General features: G+C 39.5%; 1 protein-coding gene across 10 annotated transcripts in view; it reads left to right on the top strand.

The window, feature by feature from the left end:
• The window catches only part of IL15 (interleukin 15), an 82,576-nt gene extending 63,875 nt beyond the window's left edge, over positions 1–18,701 (top strand). For all 10 annotated transcript variants that reach the window (XM_082728477.1, XM_082728485.1, XM_082728484.1 and 7 more), the window contains 6 exons: positions 4,525–4,623; positions 5,712–5,809; positions 7,108–7,192; positions 13,219–13,263; positions 15,105–15,245; positions 17,693–18,701. In XM_082728477.1, coding sequence (XP_082584603.1) covers positions 4,612–4,623; positions 5,712–5,809; positions 7,108–7,192; positions 13,219–13,263; positions 15,105–15,245; positions 17,693–17,800 — 489 coding nt within the window. In that variant the 5' untranslated portion in view covers positions 4,525–4,611 and the 3' untranslated portion in view covers positions 17,801–18,701. The remainder of the gene's footprint in view (positions 1–4,524; positions 4,624–5,711; positions 5,810–7,107; positions 7,193–13,218; positions 13,264–15,104; positions 15,246–17,692) is intronic.
• The last annotated feature ends 5,073 nt before the right edge of the window (positions 18,702–23,774 follow it).

Raw genomic sequence — 23,774 nt, 5'->3', positions numbered from 1 at the left:
CATACAGATGTGCTGTTATCTCCGCCCACCTTCTATTACTTATTATCACTCTCTTTCTCCCTTTTGGAGCAGTATCTGGCAAAATATTGCCTGCACTAACCTTTTATAAATCCTTTCCTCCCACTTTCTCCTCAACCCATTTTGGGCAGGCTTCTGTCTCCATCACTCCTTGAAAATGCTCTTGTCAGAGTCACCCAGCACCCCCAAGTTACTAAGCCCACGTCAGGACCCAATCCGTGTCCTCTTTGACCTGTCAGCGCCTTTGATGTGATCATTTCTTTTCCTGGATATAATTTTCATGGATTTCTAGAACATCACACTATTCACTTCCCCCCCTTTTTGCTGGTCTTTCCTTTGAGTTTTTCTTTGCTGGGCCTTTTTTTTTTTTTAAGATTTTATTTTTTTATTTGACAGACAGAGATCACAAGTAGGCAGAGAGGCAGGCAGAGAGAGAGAAGGAAGCAGGTTCCCTGCTGAGCAGCGAGCCCGATGTGGGGCTGGATCCCGGGACCCTGGGATCATGACCTGAGCCGAAGGCAAAGGCTTAATCCACTGAGCCACCCAGGCGCCCCTGCGGGTCCTTTTTTGGACTCTGACTAGTTTGTATTGAAATATCTTGGCTCAGGTTCGGTCCTTTTCTCTACCTTTTCCTTGGTGATCTTGACCGGTGTCAGGAATCCCATGTGGATTTCAGGCTCAAACCACTTTCCTGAACTCAAGATTCTTACTTCTCACTGACTCTTCGACATTTCCATGTGGATGTGTACCAGATGTCTTAAACTACACACGTCCAAAATAAAACCTCCTGATCGGCCCCCTCCCTTCAAAGTCTCTGCTCCGCCCATAGCCAGCCCATAACCTGTCTTGTTGCCGCGTGTCTCCTGCTCTGCTGTCATCACGGGATCGCTGCTTCCAGCCTTGCTCTGCCTGGCCCAGCCTGTCCTGGATGCGGGAGCCAAGACAGATTCTCAACAAGCTCGTTCAGATGGTATCAGCTATCTGCTGTCAGCTATCTGCTTTGACAGTGATTTCCCGCTTTAGATGTTTAGTGACAGAAAGGTCTGACCCACGCCTCCTTCTCTATGTTTCTCATCTCATCTCCGACTGCTTTCTCTTGCTTGTGCCTTCGGCCTCCTTTCCAAGCCTCAAACTCAGAGGCTGCCGCTGCGTCTGCGCCTTTGCTCCAGCTCTTCCCTCTGCTTCAGATGCTCTTTACTACAGTATCCTTGGGGCGCATTCCCTTGCTGCTTGTCTGTCTGTGATCTCATTTTGTTCTCACTGAACTTGACCCTGACAACCTACTCCAAATCAGAGCCATACCGTTCACGATTATTCTGTGTTTCCTTTTCCTAAATCACTTATCTCTCTCTAATAAAACATATAATTAGCTAGTTTATGTATAATGGACGTGGTCTGTCTTTCTCACTAAAGTCAAGGTGGTTTGTCCTCTGCATTCACTGATGTATCCCCAGGTCAGAGAGAAATACCTAGCACATAGTAAGTACTCAGTAAATATTTGCTAAATGAGTAGAGGGCAGCAAAGGTGTCTTCCATTCCATTTTTTTTTTTTTTTAAGATTTCTTTTTATTGGAGGGAGGGAGAGAAAGAGAGAAACATCACGAATAGGTGGAGGGAGAAGCAGACTCCCGGCTGAGCAGGGAGCCCATGGGGCTCCATCCTAGGACCCTGGGATCATGACGAGTGGAAGGCAGACGCTTAACTTACTGAACCACCCAGGCAACCTTCTGTCTTTCATCCTTTATAGTCACATAAGCTTGCGACATTGGTTTGCCCTCATTTTTCGTGGGGGGTGTGTGTGTGTGTGTGGTGTTTGAATAGATGAATGTGTTTACCAAATTAACCAATACTTAAAACTCCTCTTCTCTGCTAAACCTTTTAAAATTTACTTTGAACGTGTGACTAGGCAAGTAAATAATCAGGCAGAATAAAACAAGACAAAACAGCGGTGTGTTAGATTATATTTCCTCGCCGGGAAGGACTACAATGTTGATATGGAACACAAGATGTGTACAATTATTTTCACAAGTCACTCCAGAATTAAAGCTCTTAGAGCTGCCCAGCTGTGTTGATAAGTCTGCTCTTCACGACGTCTTGCCCCTGGGCAGCGACGTCCTGCTAGCATAGCAGTGTTGCCATAAGGTCAACAGCCATCCTGCCGTGTCACCCCATCACAAGGTCACACAGAAATCCTGCTTCAAATTTGTGAGCCACTTGAGTGCAAGGCCGGGATTCAGTCTTTTTTGTTTGTTTGTTTGTTCCTGGATCCAGGCCCCCAGATGAACGAGGGACAAACCAAAGGGGCCTGATGGCGAGTGTGTCACATGCAATCAGTATGCCAGGATTACACACTGCTCTCCTGGTTCTCCAAAAATATGATGTGAAAGGAAGTGGGTAATTTACTTCATCCCTACATTTGCCTCCTCAGAAAGTACTCAGCCTGGTTTCAGCCACTTCTCTCTAACAGGTGTTTTGTGAAAAGTCAAATGAGATCACGGTTGTGAGAGAGCTGAAGTTCTGTTTCACACAAGGAATCAGAATGACCGGGTTTTAAAGTGTCTGTGGAGCAGTGGTTTTTTTCTTACTCCTGAGGGGTGGGTTGGCTGCTTCCTAGAGGAAGGGGCCACGCATCTCTGTTTCTCGCATCCCTCCTCCCTCCACCTGCCTTGGGCTGTGAGGTCAGTTTTCATGGCCAAGCGTATGACATTCACCGGAAGCAAGTCGCTTGACCTCTCGGAGCCTCCGTTTCTTCGCTGTAAAATAAGACTAGTATCTTTCACAGGAACAGATTGCTGGGATTGGATGGGGTGACACATAGGAAGTACTTTAGTAAACCTGAAAGCACCAGATACAAATACTTATAATGTTAATGTCACTAATATTAATTAGTTATATTAATTGTTCACCTTGAGTCCTGGCTAAAGAGAAAGGAATATTTTACCTTCTCAGGTTTCTTTAACCCATGCTGCGTTTTGACCCACAGACGTGCACGCGTGCGCATACACCCATATTTCTGGTAAAATTACTGATCCACGGAACTAGCAAGGGGCAGGTTGAATGCTTCTGAAGCCGCGGTAAAAATTGGATTCTTCGCTGTTCGCCCAGGGCACTGCGTCAGTGGCAAAGCTGTGAATTTCCCTTTTCAGCGACCCTGGCCTCCACGGTCATTATTTTGCTTGCTGCTTTGGAGGACCAGGGCTCCTGCTGCGTTCCACCAAGCTTGGCAGGAACATTCTGGGTACAGGCTTAGTCTTGCTTCACGGAAGCCTGCCGGGGGTGATTGGGCATGGCGGTGGATGTCCGTTGCGCCCCCGGTGAGAATCGAACCCCTTACACGCATGGAGACGCGCTGTGAAAACTTCATTGCTTGCTCAAGTAGCTTCAGAAAGGCCTTCTTAACACCTTAGCACACTTAGTTTTGCTCAGGCTCCAGTCAATAAGTACTTTCATTGGAAAAATGTGGAGTTTGGGATACAACTCAAAAGGATGCAGGGAATTGAAGAGACTTTGGATAATTAGGATAAGAAAATTATGAAGTTTTGTGAAAATCTGAAGCTCTGAGATAATACAGACAAAGAAGATGATTCTAAGATGGGAGTAATAAGGAGGGTTTGCTGTGATTAAACTTGTGCATAAGAGTCAGATCATATGTAATAGGAGGATTCAATTTCATATGTTATTGTTGAAAAACAAAGGCATTCCTGTTGAATGTACTCTCATAATAGCTCGTTTAACACCTAGATAGATGCTTGTTTTTTTTCTTTTAAAGAATTATACATCATATATCAAAAATAAATAAAATAGTTTAAATAATTGAATTTATAGGACTTAATTGCAATGAATATTTATGTCAGGGCCATGTCAGATCTTTGTGGGGAGGTCAATAAATACATACTATTTTAAAGGAATGGCACAAATAGCTTTACATTGTATGTATCTCACTTTTAATTTTTGCTTTAATAAAATGGAATTGAAATTGGAAGTGTGTGATCTTCACATGCTTCGTTGCCTCGAATTAGAAAAAATAGAATTTGTTACTTCTGAGATTCTCAAATAATGTTTTAATTCATTTCAAAGACTGCAGACAGCTAGCTGTTCAGGGTCTGTAGAAGTAGCTACTGTGTCATAAATTAAGTGTTTATATGACATCAGTAGTTTACATGATGGCAGGTGTCTGGTCAGCTTCTGCTGTTGACTGATACGGAATTTTGGAATTTGCCAATTCAGGGACATACTCTAGTAGAGAGTGTTTGACTAGTTCATCAGACAGACCTGGTCTCAAAGCCTGGCTGTCTCGTACTTGCTGTGGGCCTGGGCAGCTTCCGCGTGCGCTGCTAGCCCTACCCCATACGACTGTAGTGAGGATGTGATGGGATCTATGTCTTAAGTAACTAATAGCCCCTGAAAGAGTAAGTGCATAATGACTGTTAATTTCCTCCCTTTCTTCCCCCTGCTAGACCACTTGCGTTTTTAATGCCTCACTCATTGCCTTGGGTTGTATTGTAGGAAGTCTTCTGGATGGATGGCTGTTGGAAACCCATTGCCGTAGCCAGCTCTTCTTCCGTACTCAAGGAGTTACCCTGGCATTGAGTAATGAGAATTTCGGTAAGAAAAACTAGATAAAGAGAGTAGATGGACTTTTCTTAAAAGATCACTTGTATCTCAGATCAGATCGTTCATAGTAAGTTAGAGGACTCTTCTCCAAAGACCTTGAGATGTCCTAGATCTCTGGATTATTCTTATTTTGAAAAAAAATAACAAGAAATAGGTCTTTTAACTCTAGTAACACCCTGATTAGCTCTTCATGTCATTGTAAATGTAGTAGTTCACTTATTTTACCTAATTTTGTGCTTTTAATTTTCATCTAATCAACGAATTGTCTAGTCTTTGATGACAGTGTCTGGATATTATTTGTCTCTTTGGTGTAGACTAAATGAGGCACAGATTCTTAGTGGTTAGGGTATTGTCTGAAACTGTAAAGGTTTTGACAGTGTGAGAGAGGCAGGCAAAAGTGTGAAAAGTAAGAAATTCTACAGTAAATATATTCCTAAATCACCAAGAAAAATTATTATATATTGCTTGTTAGGATGGCATAGAGTATCTTTACTTGGGTCTATTTTTATCCATTTTTTCCTCTAAATGATATCAATATATAATGAATTTTCATATAGTTACATGAAGTTAATATGTATCTAGTATACCTATATTAATAACTCATGTTATTAACCTGTGCTGTATAAAATATGTTGAACTACCATCAACCACACCCAAATTAAAAGAAAAAATGAATGTACCATGGAGAAAGAATTAAGGGCAATCAAACAAACATGTGCTGAACTATTAAAAAGGAGAAAAAAAGATGAGAGCGAAGATAAGGATAATAGAAACAAAGTAAGTGGTGATATCAGTATATATGTAAGTTAGTAAAGATGTGAATTATCTTAAAATTATCGTCACTGAAATGTGCCTGGAGAAATACATATTAAAGAATTTTGCAATAAGAGACCGAGCTGGAGGTGGGGAGAAAGCAAGAAGGATGAATTCTAGCCTCATTCATTCTAACAAAGAGCACTATTTCTGAAATTGTGATAAAATTACCTTTTGGCATCTAAAAATATGATAAAATATGATTTTAAGTATCATTTTTTAACTAGAAGAGTTTTAACCACTTTGCCTATGATTATATTTTTCAGAAAACGTATTTGAGAACTACTTCCATCCAATGCTACTTGTGTTTACTTTTACATTGTCATTTTTTAACCGAGGCTGGCATTCATGTCTTCATTTTGGGGTGAGTTTATTTTTCAGCATAAATGGCATCATGTAAATGGCCATGATCATTGTTCTTCAGTATCTTCTCTATTAAACTGGTTTGTGTTCAGTTTGCTTAAATCCTTAGGAACTAAGTATTTGGGTACGATAGAGGGCAGAATACGGAGATTCTGAGTGGGTGTGGTAAACACCCGAATGGGCATTTCTGCATTTGGGTAATATTCCAAATGAGTGCTCTATGCTTCCAAAAACTAGACCTCTTGGTATTTAACTAAACTTGGAAGCCTATTCCTTATTAATAGCTTACATGATTTTCACAGCAGTAAAATATGGATATTTAGGGCTTGCCCATGTTACTTTTTTATCTATCTCTGACACAGACATCTCCCATCCTCTGAGCCCTATCCTACTTAAGTTTGAAATGTTTCTTTCTTTATTTAGGCCTTTGGTTTTTCTTACTACTATACATTCATATGCTTCCATGCTTATTAACTTTTTTCTTCTCTCTCAGATGTAGCTAATTCTCTACACGTAGTTGGCCCAAAGCACCCAGCTTGTAGTTATGTAATATGACCCTCAGCTCAGTTTTCCTTACTAATGCCTTCTTGGTGTAGGGAACCATAGATGGTAAAGAATACTTACTATCAAAACCTGTAGGTGGGGGCACCTGGGTGGCTCAGTGGGTCAAGCCACTGCCTTCGGCTCAGGTCATGATCCCAGGGTCCTGGGATCGAGTCTGCTTAGCGGGGAGCCTGCTTCCCTCTCTCTCTGCCTGCCTCTCTGCCTACTTGGGATCTCTCTCTGTTAAATAACTAAATAAATTCTAAAAACAAAAAAAGCCCCGTATGTGAAAATGATTATTGCTTATTTTAAGAATTTTGCTTTTATTGGACTTAAAAATCAATAGAAAACTAGCCGTTCATTCAAAAACAGTTATTGAGCACTATGGCACATCAGGTGCTATGTTTATTCCATTGTGATAGATTACACCAGGTTATTTATAAGTTATCTTTCCAAATTAGGTTTATCCCTAATCCCGGTAGGTCAGTCCATAAGTTAGCCTCAGATACCAAGGAGTTTTACATATATATGTAAAACTCCTTGGTATATATGTATTTATTTGGTGTTTATACTCATCTACAAGTCTGCTGAATGCACAAAGGCAAGGATAGCACTTACCTTTTCAGTGATCAAAATAAAAAAAAATCTTGGTTGCTCTTTTGCCTATAATATTCATCAAGTATTATTCATCAAGTAATATTCCATCAGTATTATTATATCCATTCAAAATGTTTTGCCCTTTGGTTTTGCTTTCAGCTCTATCAGTGCAGGTCTTCCTAAAACAGAGGCGAAATGGGAGTTTGTAATAAAGGATTTGGAAAAAATTGACAATATTATTCAAGTGAGTACTCATTTTTCCATAAGCTCTCTGGTATGATTGCTATGGAGTATGCCTCTCCCTGTGTTCTGCTGTCGGTCTTCATGAAATCTCACTTGAAACAATATTTTTGTAGCAGTTCATGAGCCTGGAAAATCCTTAAGTGAAATCTTTTACTTACACCTTTCAGATCCTAATTATCTTTAAAACTCAATTTGTAAGTGGCCTGGTATGAAGAGCTCTCTGTCACCACAGTCCAGGGACTTGAGTCTCCAGCAAAGAAACAGGGCAGCTTTGGCGGCTCTTGTAGGGAGCATGGCCTGACTCAGGGAGGAGCTGTCTGTCCTGTGGCTAGGAAATCCCCCCTCACCTGGAGACACCAGCCGGCCTGGCAGAACCTGCAGGGCGAAAGAGAGCAGGAGCCCCACTGAGGACCACTACAGCCAGGGAATTGCTTTCCACCACAGGGGTGACACAGCAGGGACCAGTGGGAGTCCTGGGGGCACTAAGTGAACCAAGCATTTCAAATTAGCACCACAAAGATTCTGAAAGCTATACTGTCATTGAAACCACAGCTTATAAACAGAAGTCCAAACCTAAACCTAAACAGGGTGGCTGATATAGAAAATTTAAATGGAACCAGGGTCTCCTAACATAAAGTTCAATACTAGAATACAGCTAAAACTCACTCATTATACCAAGAAGCAAGAACATCACAACTTTACTCAGAAATGACTGAAATAGACTTTAAAACTGAGATGGATTGGATGTTGGAATTGCTTGACAAGGGTTTTAAAGCAGCCATCATAAAAATGTGCCAACAAGCAATTACAGATACCTTTGAAACAATTGAATAAAACAGAGTCTTAGCAAAGAAATGCAATATGTAAAAGGAACCAAGTGGAAATGACAGAACTGAAAAATACAATAACTGAAATATAAAACAAACTGGAGAGATTCACTAGTAGAAAGAATATGACAGAGGAAAGACAGTGAACTTGAAGATAGAATAATATAAAACACACTGAAAAAAAAAAGCCTCAGGGATCTTTGGTATAATAAAAACACTCTTAAAAATTTTTTTTAAAAATTTATTAGAGAGAGAGGGAGAGAGGGAGGAAGAGTGGGGGGAAGACCAGAGGTAGAGGGAAAAGCAGACTCTGTGTTGAGCATGGATCCCAATGCTGGGCTTGATCTCACGACTCTGAGATCATGATCTGAGCCAAAATCAAGTCTGAAGTCTAACTAACTGAGCCACCCAGGCACCCAAGATCCAGAATTCTTAGCATTAGCATCTCAGAAGGAGAGAGGAAGGAGAATACAAGTAAAAGAGATTGGCCAAATTGGTAACAAAAACAAACCAATATTTTGCTGTCTATAAGGAATTCTCTTTAAACACAATGATATAAGTAGGTAGAAATTGAAAGGAGGAGAGAATGTACCATATTGTAATGGGTTGTAGAGTATTGCCCACCACCCCCGCAAAAAAAAATTCATGTCTCCTTGGAACCTCCATATGTGACCTTCTTTGGAAATAGTGTCTTTGCAAATGTAATTAGTTAAGGTGAGGTCCTACTGGCATGGGTTGGACCCCAACTCCATGACTCACTGACCTTCTAAGGAGAGGACAGACCACAGAGAGAGTAACAGGGAAGAAAGCCACCTGAATTTGGAGGCTACAGGCAAAGGAAAATAGAATGATGAAGCTAGAAGCCACAGAAAGTCCAGGATTGCCTGAGTAACTGGAGACTTGGGAAAGGTAAAGAAGGGTTGTCCTAGAGCCTTCAGAGGGGTCCTGGCCTCGTGATTTTGGACCTCCAACTTCCAGAGCTATAAGAGAATAAAATTGTTGTTGTTTTAAGCCCTCATTTTGATATTTTTGTTACTGCAGCTCTAGGAAGCCAATACACATAATGCACAAAAATTGTAAAAATCAGACGTAGCTCTCTTAATATCATCAAGTAAAATCACTAGACTTTACAGCAAGTAAAACTACTAGGATCCAGAGATACATTACCAAATGGTGAGGGATTAATCCACCAGGAAAATGTGATCTTAAATGTGTACACACCAAATAGCAAGGCCTCAAAATACAAGATGCTAAAACTAATCAAACTGAGAGGAGAAAGAGGCAGTTTCACAATTACAGTTGAGGACTTCACCACCTCCTAAGGAACAAACTGAATGACAAGACAGAAACTCAGAAAGAATATAGAGGAACCGGACTACACAGTCAGCCAACAATATTTAATTTACATTGATAAAACACTTCACCCACCGATGAGGAATTGGTATTTTTTTCAGGCACTGTTCACCAAGACTAACCGTATCATGGGCCATAAAACACACTTTAACAAATTCATCAGAATTGAAATCATGCAGAATGTGCTCTTTGACCACAGTGGAATCATGTAGAAGCCAATCACACAAATAGAGCAGGAAGATCTCCAAACACTTGGAAATTAAATAATATATTTCTAAATATTCCATGGGTCAAAGATTAAATCTCACAGGATATAAAATAGTACATAGACTTGAATGAAAGTGAAAATACGACACATCAAGATCTGTGGGATTCAGAGAAAACATTACCGAGAGGGAAATTTAGAAAACTTAATGATTATGTTAAGAAAGAGGAAAGATCTCAGATCAACAATTGAGGTTCCCACCTCAAAAAACTGGAAAGAGAAGAGCAAAATAAACCTAACACAAGCAGAAGGAAGGAAAAAAGTAAAGATAAGAGCAGAAATTAATGAAATTGAAATAAAAAATTATAGGGAAACTTAATGAAACATAACACTAATTATTTGGGGGAAAATCAATAAAATTGATAAACCTTTAGAAAAACTGACAAAGATTAAAAAAGAGATGACATAAACCATTAATATCAGAACTGAAATTAGAGGCTATCACTACAGAATCTGAAGATATTCAGAGGATAATAAAGGAAAGCTATAAACAACTTTATTCTCTAAATTTGACAACTTGAAGGAAATGGACCAATTTCTCAAAACCACAAACTACCAAAATGTAATGAAGATGAAATAAACAATCACCAAACTACTATAACCATTAAAGACACTGAATTCACCAAAAATAATCTCCCCAGAAAGAATCCCTAGGCCCACCTGGTTTCACTGGAGCTCCTACCAAACAAAGAAACATTAACACTGATTTTACACTCTCTTCCTAAATAGATCTCTTACAATCTATTCCAAAAATAGAAGAAGAAAAACTTTCTAACTCACGTAGGCAAGTGTTACCCTGATGCTAAAACCAGGCAAAGATGATACCAAAAGAGAAAGCGACAGATATCTCTAATAAACTTGGATGCAGAAATTCTCAATAAAATAGCAAATAAAATCCAGCAGCGTATCAAAAGAAGTATATGCCATGACAAATGGGATTAATTCCAGGTATGCAAGACATGCTTCCTATTTGGGAAGTCAGTCTCTGCAATCCGCCTTTATTAATAGGCAAAAATAGATTATCACATGGTTGGATCAATTGACGGAGGAAAAGCATTTTAAAAATAGACCAATTCCTAGTAAAATTCCTCAGCAAACAAGGAAAGAGAAGTAACTTTCTCAACTTGATTTAGAGCATGTACAAAAACCTAGAGCTACCATCATACTTAATGGAGAAAGACTGAATGTTTTCCCCCTAAGATTAGAAACCAGACAAATATGTCATCTCTCACCACTCTTATTCAACACAGTCTTGGAATTTGAGCTAAATTGGCAAGGCAAGAAAAAGAACAAAAGTATGCAGATTAGAAATGAAGAAATTATAAATATGAATATCTTTTTCTGGGAGAAAATGTCAATAAATGGCTATCCATTATTTAGAGAATGCAAAGTAAAACCACAGTGACATCACTATGCACTTATAAGAATATTTAAATTAAAAAGTAGTAATAATGCTGAATGCTGGCAAGGATGTGGAGAAACTGGGTCACACATATTTTTTATGAGGATATAAGAATTTACAGCTCCTCTAAAATAGCTTGACTGTTTTTTATAAAATAAAACATGCATTCGCCATATGATCCAACAGTTGCACTCCTCAACATTTATATCAGAGAAATGCAAACTCATGTCCACACAAAAAACAGGCACATGAATGTTCATAGACCTTTATTTGTAATAGCTAAGAACAGAAAACGATGAAATTCCCTTCAATGGATGAATAAACTGTCGTAAGTTATATCGAGGAACAATACTGAGCGAATATAAGGAAAGAATTACTGATACAACAAGTTGGACAGATCTCCAGAGTATTCTTATGCTGGGTGAAAAAAAGCTGATCCGAATAGGCTAACTGTGGTACATCCATCCGTACAATAGAATATTATCTGGCAATAAAAAGAAATGAGCTAGATGTGAAAAGACACAGAGAAACCTCAAAAGCATATCCGCTAAGTGAAAGAAGCCAATCTAAAAAGGCTACACCTATATATCTTTCTGGAAAAGGTAAAACTATGGATACAGCAAAAACATCAGTGGGAAATTTCCAGGGGTCAGGGGGAAAGGAGAGATGAATAGATGGAACACAGGTGATCTTTGTGGTAAAGCAACTATTGCAAATGATACTGTAATGGTGGGTACATGTCATTATATACTTGTTAAAACTCAGGACCTACACCATCAAGGCTGAATCCCAATGCAATCTCTGGACGTTTGTTACAAGTGTGTCAATACTGACTCATCAGTTGTAATAGATGTACCATGCAAATGCAAGATATTAATAACAGGAGAAACTGGGGCCGGGGGCAGGGGATATATGGGAACTTTCTGTAGTTTCTGTTCATGTTCTATAAAGCTAGAACTGCTCAAAAAATAGTGTATACAAAAGGCCAATCCCAAACAGTTATATACTCTGAGTCCACTAATACAACATTTTTGAAATGATACAGCAATGGAGAGGAGAGAAGTGGTTGCCTGGGATTAGAAAGGTGGGGGTTGGAATGTGTGTTAAGAAAGGTGGTTTGCCCTAAAGATACAAATGTAGTGATCCGAAGGGGCATGTGCACCTGAATGTTTATAGCAACAATGTCCACAATAGCCAAACTATGGAAAGAGCCCAGATGACCATCTACAGATGAATGGATAAAGAAGATGTGATATATATATATAGATATATAACTATATACATACATACACATACACACACATACATATATACACGCATACATATATACACACACACATGCACACACACACACACAATGGAATACTATGCAGCCATCAAAAGAAGTGAAATGTTGCCATTTGCAACAAGGTGGTTGGAACTAGACGGTATTATACCATACCGGCGAAATAAGTCCATCAGACAAAGACAATTATAAGATCTCACTGATATGAGGAATTTGAGAAACAAGACAGAGGATCATAGGGGAAAGCAGGGAAAAATGAAACAAGATGAAACCAGAGAGGGAGAAAACCCCAAGAGACTCTTTATCTCAGGAAACAAACTGAGGATTGCTGGAGGGGAGGGGGGTGGAAGAGATGGGTTGGCTGGGGGATAGGCATTGGGGAGGGTATGTGCTATGGTGAATGCTGCGAATTGTGTAAGACTGATGATTCACAGACCTGTACCCCTAAAACAAATAATACATTACATGTTAATTAAAAAAAAAAAAAGAAGAAAGGTGGTTTGAGCTATAAAATAGTAGTAGGAGGATTTTAATGGTGAGGTAACTATAATTGTGGAGGTGATTGCATGAATTTACACATCTGATAAAATTGAGTAGGACTGCACACACGCATTTAGCGCACCTCGAACTGGTGAGATCTGAACAAGGTGTGTGGATTGTATCAATGTCAGTTTCCTGGTGGTGATATCGTACTATGGTTATGCATGGTATTATTGCTGGGGGAGTGGCGAAGGGGACACAGGATCTCTATTTGCTCTTAGAGTTGTATATGAATCTGAAATTCTCTCAAAATAAAAAAATAATTTCAAAAGCTTACTTTAATGTTTTCAGTAGTTCTCACTATATCTAAAGCAGGGCATAGTTTTTCATATTGTCTAATTTTGTTTCCTTTCAGTCTATACATATTGATACCACTTTATATACTGAAAGTGATGCTCATGTGAGTATAGTTTATTTTTTTTGAAAATTGTTATGTTTTCCAGTTTTCAAAAGTTGAAGAAGTATATTTTCATAAATTTACTGAAGCGTGTATAGTTTTTAAATCTGACTTTTGGTGTGTTCTGACAACATATGACCAATGAATTTTGTAAGTAATTGTTGAGGTTGTGGGACTTGGGGACAAAGAGCTACAGAGATGCTATTTTCATGATGGTACCAAATCAAAATATAAAATAGCCTTTTCCATCAATGTCAAACAAAATATATTATACGGTTTGTGATGCAATTAAAAGAAAATTGGGTTAACTGATTGAATTTAAAACTATTCACCCTATCTGTCCTTTCCAGTGCTGTAGTGTATTACAACCCTTAATCAAATTTTCTACAAATCACTTAAATGCATCCATGTTCTACATTTTGAATGAATCTCTACAATTGTGAGAAAAGGATTCTGGCTGCTTACCCTCTATGTGAGAAAAGAAATAAACACAACTCATAAAAACCTATCAGAATTCATAAATGATCTTGAACTTGTCTCATTAATACCTTGAAATTGCCAAAGGCGTGTCACCTCATCAGAAACAAACTCTACGTGTGTGCGTGGAGAACCATGAGTCCGCTCTCAATTAGTGTTCAGTTAGAACCTCTCTGAAATAGATATTGCTCCTGTGAAGACTTTCTTAGTTTTGGGAGGAAGCCTTCACCGCAAACTAGAAAGAAACAGACTTTCTTCAACCACTTGGCTAGTGCTACTACATATAAAAATTGTCTGGCTCTTTGGCTTCAACATGCCTTTCATTTTCCCAAAGTAGAGAGAAGTCAATTAACCACCCAAACTCCGAGATTGCTTTTTTTATTTTTTTTATTTTATTTTTTTTTATTGCAAGAAGATAACCTTGTAACTCATGGGTTATAGAAAGAAACTGTGTTTGGAATTTAGATTTAAACTCTGATTCAGCCTCTTCCTAGCTGTGTTACCTTAGAAGTCACTAAACATTTCTGAACCTGTTTTATCTATCTATCTGTCTATCTATGTATCTGTTATTTTATCTGTCTTTCTCTCTATCTGTCTATCTATCAGTCTATATGGGGCAGCATTTACTCTTCAATCCTGGGCAACTGCTGTGGGGTGCCTGCTGGGTCCCAGGCACTGTGTGAGGCAGTGAGAAAAGAAGGTCAAACAAGCGGTGGTCAAACCTCCAAACAGTCATCAATGTTTCTTTGAAGTTTAGGCTTTTGTTCAAGTAAGCGTTGTGGGAAACATATTCCTGTGGTATCTGAAAATGCCTTTCTGATTTGGCCAGCCCATGAGAGGGCAGTGCTCCAATGCTGATTTTTCTAATCCATTTCTTGGAATCACTTCTGTTTCTGGAACTTTGGAACTTGCAGAAATAGCAAGATCAGCAGCTATCACTGTTGAAAATGTTAACAACACAATCTGATTCTAAAAATTCTTTCAGTGCACTAGACATACTAATGTTTGGAGAGTCTCAGGCTGATATTACCACCCTTTTACAAGGAGGAAATGTTCTCAGTGAGAAAAAGTAGCCTATTATTTCTATGTTTTCTAGACTTATGTTCACTCTTCCATGTAATATCACCATCCTCTTAGATTGTTTTGTTGTCAGTTTGTTTGGGATTTGATTTCAAAGCCAAAAAAGAAAAAAAAAACAAAACAAAACACAAAACTGTCTCCTATATAAAACTTCTTAGGGATATTGTGCTTCTTTATAAAGTATTTGGATTGACTTTTTTAAAAAATCAAAATTACATCTATGTAAACATGAATAATGGAAAGATTGTTGTTTTTTTCACAATGATTCTCTGTAACTCTATTTTTAGCCCGGCTGCAAAGTCACAGCGATGAACTGCTTTCTCCTGGAGTTACGTGTTGTTTTGCTTGAATTCAGTCATGCTCACCTTCTTAATGAAACAATACATAACATTATCATCCAAGCAAACAGTAATTTATCTTCTAATGCGGTGAGTTTTTCACTAGTCGGATGGAGCTTTGTTTGATTATTCTGGCTTGGTGGGGTGAGGTCATTGGCTGGATGTAAAGGACAAGCAGATCCTCTGGGGGCGCTCTTGGGGAGGGAGTTCACGCCGGTGGAGTGGCCACCATCACTTACCATGGGCAGAGCCCTGAACTAGCTCACCAGTTTACTCAGTGGACATTTACTGCATGACACCAGGCGGTGCACTTTGGGGCAAGAGGGACACTGGTGAACCAGGGAGGTTATTGACCTCGAGGTGTTTGTCCCCAGGTGCTGTGCAGAGACATGAATCTAATTACGTAGTTAAGTGTTTTGCGTCACGACCCAATTCACATTTATTCAGTTATTACTCTATGCCAGACAACACTGCTCTTCAGCGGCAATGGGGTAATTCCTTGCGTCCTCATAATAAATCTGTGAGATAGCTATCCTTGTGTCTGTTTTAAGGTTGAAGAAATTACAGCACTCAGGGCTTGAAATCACTTCCTTCAGTTAGCACAGTTGGTGGAATGGGGAGCCAGGATTCATACCCAAGCAGATTCACTTTGGGGGATGTCTTCTTCTTACCCACTGGCAGGACAAATGCTGCAATAAGGTAGTAATAAAAACGTTAATAATTCAAAGAGAATTGGGGCCATGCCCAAATCGGTCTCTGCTCTTAAGGGATCCACCATAAAGTAAAGCATAAATAAAGCAATCAGAAAGGAATGAGTAATAGCTCAGTTATTTATTAATTCCAGTGGCCAAAAGGAAGGCAGGTAAGAGGGCTGGGATTCTGCCTTAGAGGTTTCTCTACCAAACCGGGACGAGAGGGAATGAACCTCATCTCCCAGGAAGGGTGTTTAGGCAGAGGCGACTGAAAACTATGGAGCTCCTCAGCTAGGATGGTCGGACGCTGTGAACTTGCCTGAAACATGCCAGGTTGCTCTAGGTCTTTGCTGAAATGTCACCTTCTCAGTGCTGTCAGCTCCTCGCGTGGCAATGCATTCCCATGCCCCATCCCCTTATCTGCATGCCCCACGAGTTGACATTTTCCTTAATGGCTTTTGTCTGCTTTTCCCTATTCGAATGCCAGTTTCAAAGGGGCAGTTATTTTTGTGTTGTATTTTTTTTTTTTTTTCAGTGCTGTATCCCAACTCCCCAAGCATTGCCTGGCATATTCTAGACAGTTGATGTATTTATGAAATGAACATACTGATCTTTAAAATACTCTTGGGATATGTTATTCCTATGTTATTGGTAGAAAGGCTGAACCAGGCAACAGATAACTCCTAACAACATCCCTAGTGAGCTCTTGATGACCATGGTGACGGTCACTGTGACCGTGATGTGGTGTGTTCTGCACATCTAGCAGAAGGAGCAGGCAGGCTGTACAGTCTGAGAATTTCATTGATTATGTCAACTGAGATGCATGATATGAATATCTCTGCTTTGTCAGCTGACATGATAATTTTCCAGGAGGACAGTGCTATATGGAATATGACAGTGCCTGGCATAGAGTATGTGCTTGATAAATGTTGGTGAATCTGAATTTCGAATGCTTAATGGATGTAAAATCTAATTTTTGGTTTTTGCTGGTATGGCTTTCATGGTTCAGACGATCTCTAAATAGTTTATTTGTGATGACTGCATTTGGAAGATTCTAGTTGGCCATGAAACTGTTTGAATTACAGCTTGTGATCTTTACCTAAATAGTTCAATTCAACTGGTAATGACTGGGTGACTACCATGTGCTAGGCCCTATGCTAAATGCTAGGGAAACAAAACTGTGTGGCTTTGAGCTCTTAGAAGAGCCTAGAGAATAGTAGCATAAAAAGCATGAAACTCCCCTAATATCAATATAATAAATGATGTGGGAGTCTGAGGATGTAGGGATGGAACATTGAGCCCAGCCTAGGGAACTCCTAGGTTCAGGAACGCCTTCCCAGTGGAGACAGCACCTGGGCAGTGGTAGCTAAAATAGTGATGAGGGACATACAGATAGAAAAGCCAACACGGCGGTGTAGCTAATAGCATGATGTGTGTGCGTGGGGCAAAAGGCATGAGCTCAGTGTACTTAGGCTATGTCCTATAGGGATAGGTGAGAGAAACAGGTGAGGGACACTTCAAGGCCCCTGCGTGCCGTGTGGGGAGGCATGGATGTGATGCTGGGGTAGATGACCAGAAGAGTAAATGACCACTCAAGGGCGCTCAGCAGGAAGTCCATGGTCAGAAAGCCATGGCTTATTTTTCCAATGTCTTTAACCTATTATAGGAAAAATAAACCTCAGTCAAATCTCCCAGTTCCCTTTCCCAGTGGTGCCTCCTACCATGATATTAATTTGCCAAAGTTTTCATGTCTCAAGACTTCAGCATGTGGTTCAAATGATGGGATATTCCCAGGAAGGATATACAGTAGACTTTCCCATCTAATCCTTTCTTTTTATTTGGCAGAACATAACTGAAACGGGATGCAAAGAATGTGAGGAACTGGAGGAGAAAAATATTAAAGAATTTTTACAGAGTTTTTTACATATTGTACAAATGTTCCATAATTCTTGATTGTAACAGATCCTCTTCAGCATTTCTGCTATTAACAAACATCTTCCCATGATGTAAAGCAGTGAAACCCTCTGCAGTCCACATGGGCTGCCCAAACCAGTTTCTCTAACAAGAGGATGATCCGGAATCTTGAATTGGATGAACTCTTGGAAATGAAGGCAGAAAAATGGCATTGAATTACGTGGTGTCTATGAACTGTCCTCATACTTATTTTGTTCACTTATTCTTAATTTATTATTGAAGTTGTACATATTTGTGGCATAATATAAAGTATTGAATAAAATGGTGTACCTACTTTATCCTTTGAAATTGCACTGATATTTACCCCTTGTAAGGACATAGGGGACATTCCTTCAAGGGCAAGAGTGGAATTACACAGCTGGTGGGCCTGAGCACCACTGGGGAAGGTCAGCTGTGTGCTCCAGCCAGTTAGGAACCCCTAACCACAAGCCTTCACTCACCTCTCCAGTGGGTGTCCCAGAAGGAAGAAGAATTGACTCCCAATGAGGAAGGAGAAATAGGTGGGGAACGGGAGCTTTACTCTGCAACATAGTTATTGATATCAGAAGCACCTGTTACTAAAGACGGTGCACGAACCTGGTATGTATGATGCATCAGTAAATCTTGGGGTGGAATGGCAATAATAAACCTTCACTGGTAGGTAGAATCGTGTATAGAGAACTCATGGTTGTAATGATGTTAATATTTCATGCTTTCCTGAGTGCAAGTGTTTTATTTTCACTTTTTTTTTTTTGCCATGTTTGTATAATAAAAAAAAAAAAAAAACTGTTGATTTGTTAGAGCCAACATTATCTGACATAAAATAATTGTTTATATATTTTTGCACTATACTGTCTGAAATTTACAACATTTTTAAAATAAAACTATGACTAAAATGAAATATTTTTGTCTCCTCACAATTTCTTTCACCTGATTCACTTGTGGCGTTTTTCACTGAGGGGCTAAAGGGTAGGAATTGATGTCCTACGAGTTTGATTTTGCTCCTTTTCCCAATAGGAACTAATTCTCTATCAAAACATTCTTTTATCCTCCAGTACCCCGTCCATGCTCATGTATATCATTGCTCTGGTCAATGTATGCTTAAACATTTCTTTTGAGATAGTTTTGGAGAAGTCTACATCCTATTTGACTTTTGAAGAGTCTTGTGTCAGCTATCAGTTTGTTCCTGATATCGGTCCAGCCAAATAGTATTTGACAGCCACACTTGAAAGGTTAGGGGTTGCGATTGTGGCAGGGGGTTTTGTTTGCTTGTTTTAATTTCATCCAAAATGGATTTTTAAAAATCTACCTTTCACTTTTTTTCTTCATAGCTTCTCTATTGATGGAGAATAGGAAAAATGCACCATTTTTAACTGTAAGTTGACAGTCTAATCCTTAAACAAAAGTTAGCCTCCTTCCAGTTTCTGCTGGGATGGGAAAGGAAAATCATAATGGCAGCCATATCACCAAAAGTATCTTTTAGTAACCAATGATCCGTTCTGCTTGTATAGGCAAACACAGGTGGGTTTAAAATTTGGCATTTTCCAGTGTTCACAATTGGAATTCCTCCCACATTAGTTAATTAGTCTGGGTCAATTCAGTTAATCTTAAGGAACTCAAGGCATAGAGGTACAGCTCCTAATACGTTCTTAGCTAACTTAAGAAAAGAATTATGTAAAACAACCTAAATTTTATTGTTAGGCCTGAATTCTCAACAAGATCAGTTTCTTATTTGTGTTCAGAGTTTTTCCTTCTTGAACCGTCCTCCTTAATTAGTCAGCCTGTGTTATTTGTGCGGACTAGAATACGTTGTTTTTATCTCACCTATTGCCCTAAATGCTGAAAGCATTTGCCTTATGTTACATATAATAAAGAAAGCACAAATCCATAGATTTAGAAGCTCAAATAGCAAAGGCAAGCCTAATAAAAATTAGGTTTACAGTCTGGAGTCATTTTGATGGATTATATTGTTACCTCTTTAAAATTTCAAATGAATAAAAAGATATATGAGGGAATATCATTTCTACACTCTCCCTGGCAATAAGCAAAAAAAACGGGTTAGAAGGCAGAAGACATGGACATGTAAACTGAACCAACACATAATCTGTGAGTCCAGAGATTGTTAAAACCCAGTCACAAGCCTAGTTTTACATACTTTCAGTCTTTACCTTAGAACAGAGAATCAATGGAATTCTTTTCTTTTGCTATTAGTCTTGTGAGAGGAGCTTCTATGTGTTTTGATGTGTTACTCTTTCTGTCCATCAAATTCAGAGGCTCGTAAAGTCAGACCAACATATATGATATGAAAACCAAGTCTGTGATCGATCCATTCCCCCTCTCACCCCCAGAAATACGAGAGAAGGCATTTTTATTCCTTCATCTGTGTTATCTCAGGAAAGTTCTCTGCATTCATATGTGAGTCACAGTTAACATATGCATGTCATGTATAAATATTTTGCCCAGAGGAAATCCTATTTCCATAGAGATTTAGTTCAGTGCTTCTGAATGTGTCTGATGATTGAATTTTATTTTCACTAAGAAATTTATTATGCAAGGCAAACTTTAGCTTCATTGAAAAGTCCCCTAATTGTATAATCTATTTGATGGAACATAGAAGAAAAATTAATGAATCATTAATAGCAGTGACTTTGTCCTTGTTAAAAAGCAAAATGGAGACCAGCCTTGAAAATTGCCTGAGCAGACAAAACCAGTTTGTTCATACAAACAAACCCTGATTTAGCTTATTTGGCAAGACTAACCTGACTGGATCATTTCCTGTTTATGCATCTGAAAATCATAAGCAAAACCTAAGCTGTTTCCCAAGATTGATATGAGGTAACCATTGACCAATTCCCTTTCATTTAAGAAAATTCTAATATAACCAATCACTGCAAAGAACAAATCATCACTGCTCTCTCACCTTTAAAGCCACTACTCTGTAACCATATACCCCTGAGCTGCCTTCTGTAGTTTGATACGGATGCTTCTGGTTTACAGGCTGCCTTTGTGGTGTGTGCTCAATAAACTTTCATGAATTACCACTTAAAGGATTGACTGCTTTTATTTCTGGTATTTCTGAACTTTGGACAGTCCTATATTTTACCTCTTTCATCCTAGATTTCAAAATCAGTTGACCGCTAGAGGAACTGGAGAGGAGATTGTTGCCCAGATGTCAAACGGAAGATTGTACGTTGAGTTTCTACAAGCTGTGTCAGCACTTATGGAAATTACCAGAGGGTCTAGCGTCACCCTAAAAGTGATTTTTCCTCATCATCCTCACTCTCATGAAAGAAGTCTTACTCCTTCAGCCGGATCATAATCTGGTTTGTTGAAAACCTACTGTGTCAACCCTGTCAACCCTGTGACGGCAGCCTTACGTTCGGCCGTCACAGGGTTGACATTCCCGGAGGAGAATCCTGTTACCCCATTAACCGCTCGCGTGCTTATAGGATTACCAGTTCTCTGAAGGGCACCAGGTGAGCACAGAAAGGAAGCGGCAGATCCTTTCAAGCTGTCAGAGCTTCTTTCAAACAGTGGTGTCTGAGCTCTGCTATGTAGTATAAAGACGGATTGTGGGGCGGCGGACGGGGGTCTGGGGGGAATCCACCTGAGAAACATCCTGCCAAAATCTTCAGTAAGGCAGGATGAGAGCACATTCAAAGAGCCGAAGGAAGGCCAGAGTGGCTAGGGTCAGAACAAGCAATGAAAGAAGCTGATAAGATAAATACTAGATGGTCTCATAGGCCAGGTAAGGATATTGGTGGTAAAGATTTCGCTTTATATTCCAAAAAGAGGCTTTTTTTTCTGGCGTGTGTGAAAAATACAGCAGGCTTTGTTTCTAGTTGAGAAAAGAGTCGACGTCAAAATCCCCTTACCTCTTAATCCCAGGGTAATGAAAGTATTTCTAATAACATCGTCTTTCATGGACCTCATTACTGGAGTCCTTTAATGAACACCTTGCAACACTTAATGGAGACCAACTTTGGTAAGTAATTATTCATTTGGTGTCAAATCCAACAAACCTGTTTGCACTATATATGCCTCTGTCATCAGGATTAATATGTGAATCCAGTTTTGGGTTCTGAGGCCAGCTGGAATGGATCTGTGTTCTGAATCTTTACACCAGGAAGCCCTTTTGAAAAAAAAATTTTTCGGTCACTTCTTTTTTTTTTTTAAAGATTTTATTTATTCATTTGACAGAGATCACAAGTAGGCATAGAGGCAGGCAGAGAGAGAGAGGAGGAAGCAGGCTCCCTGCTGAGCAGAGAGCCCGATGCGGGGCTCCATCCCAAGACCCTGAGATCATGACCTGAGCTGAAGGCAGTGGCTTAACCTACTGAGCCACCCAGGTGCTTTTCTTAATGAGAACTCTTTGAGGTGAGGGAGACCAGTCATCTTCATCAAGAAAGCTGGGGTAGAGGAAGGCCCCAGGATATAATGATGGTTGTCTGCTGTCTGGTGGCCAGACATAGGTACAATAGGGGATGGAAAGGTGCAAGAGGGGTGTGGCTTGGTGCGTGGGTGGGTGGCGGGCAAGGAGGTAGCTTTGAAAGCCCAGTGAAACACATAGCCTCCAGGGACTCATGAGGTTCAGCTGCACAGTGGTGGAGAAAGGACAGATCTGAGATGTTGATGGAGAGGAAAGGAAAGAAGCAGCATTTCTGGATAAGCAGCTAAAAGCCTATAGGTGAGACTTGAATGTTAGGGCAGTGATGGTTCCCCATGGTAAGGGTCATCTTTTCAAAGCTTTTCAAGATCATGGGTCATTAACAGAATTCACTTTCCTGAGTTGATTTAATAAAGTCAAAGCCCCCAGTATATCTATCAGTTCTGCTAAGGACACACCAGGCTGATGGAAATAATATTAATTCTCTTATACTTTTATGGTTCTTTAAAGTTCACAAAGCACTTTTATCTAGATGATTTTATTCGAGAAGAGCTTCTGTCCCTCGGGGGTGTAGAGGAGAAGAGATGCAGACCTATGAAACATTTTGCTTATGTTGCTCATGTGTAAAAAATAAAGACAGAAAGAAATCACCTGAAATTGTGGTCTACGTTCAGCTATGTATTTTTAAATGCCCTATTGCCTTTTACATTTCCTTTCAAATAAGCATGAGCACAATACTTGGGGTGGAAAGTTATTTGTTGTTAAAGAAATCAAAACAGAGCTTAAGCATGTATTTTTATTCCATATTTTGATTATTTTTTTCTTCACACAATTCTATTCTGGTGCTTTGTTTGCTTTGCCCAGATGGTAAATGCGCCATTAAGTTTGTTCAGCCTGAATTAATTATCTTTTTATAGTAAAAGAAAATCCTCTCCTTGTGACAAGTAAGATGTTTGTGCTGTATTTATGAATAAATAAAGGCAGCTGTTATACACAGCATTATTAATAACATCGCTTTAAACATCTCATGTGACAAGAAATCCACTTTTTTCAGTATAACAAAAGCTCTTGGTGTTCCGGAGTTTATGAAAACCATCGGCCTGTTATCCACACCGCAGCATAAGAGAAACATCACACTTTCTGTAGCAGAAGGATTTAATTCAAATTGCGGGCATAAAGCAGTACTTTTTTAAATGGTTATTGTCTTTGCTGGTCATTTGGCTCCGAGTCTTGAGTGTTTCACAGGTGTAGCGTCTGGAGATCAGCAAAGTCCCTCTCCTTGCCAACCAAAAGTTAACAGGCAGCTACAGGCTTCGACTAAATGGTCACGATGATGCTATTTCCTGCTTTTCAGTCGAATGTCTTTTTGAAGAGTAATATGGCCAATGCAGAGGTCCCCCCACCCCACTTTGGTAAGATAGGGTAGGTTTGCAAAGCAGAGGAACTCTTTCCCCTTACAGAGAGGTCTGCTGAACTCTGAGCCAAAAGAGATAAAAGGAAGTATAATATAAGCCCTTGTCAACACAGTGAGATCATAACTCTGCAAGGCGTCTGATTGGGCTGAGACTTCCCCTGTTTGAAGGAACT

Source organism: Mustela nivalis (assembly GCF_964662115.1).
Source record: "Mustela nivalis genome assembly, chromosome: 4".
Classification (NCBI taxonomy): domain Eukaryota; kingdom Metazoa; phylum Chordata; class Mammalia; order Carnivora; family Mustelidae; genus Mustela; species Mustela nivalis.
This window is presented reverse-complemented; position numbering and strand designations above follow the sequence as displayed.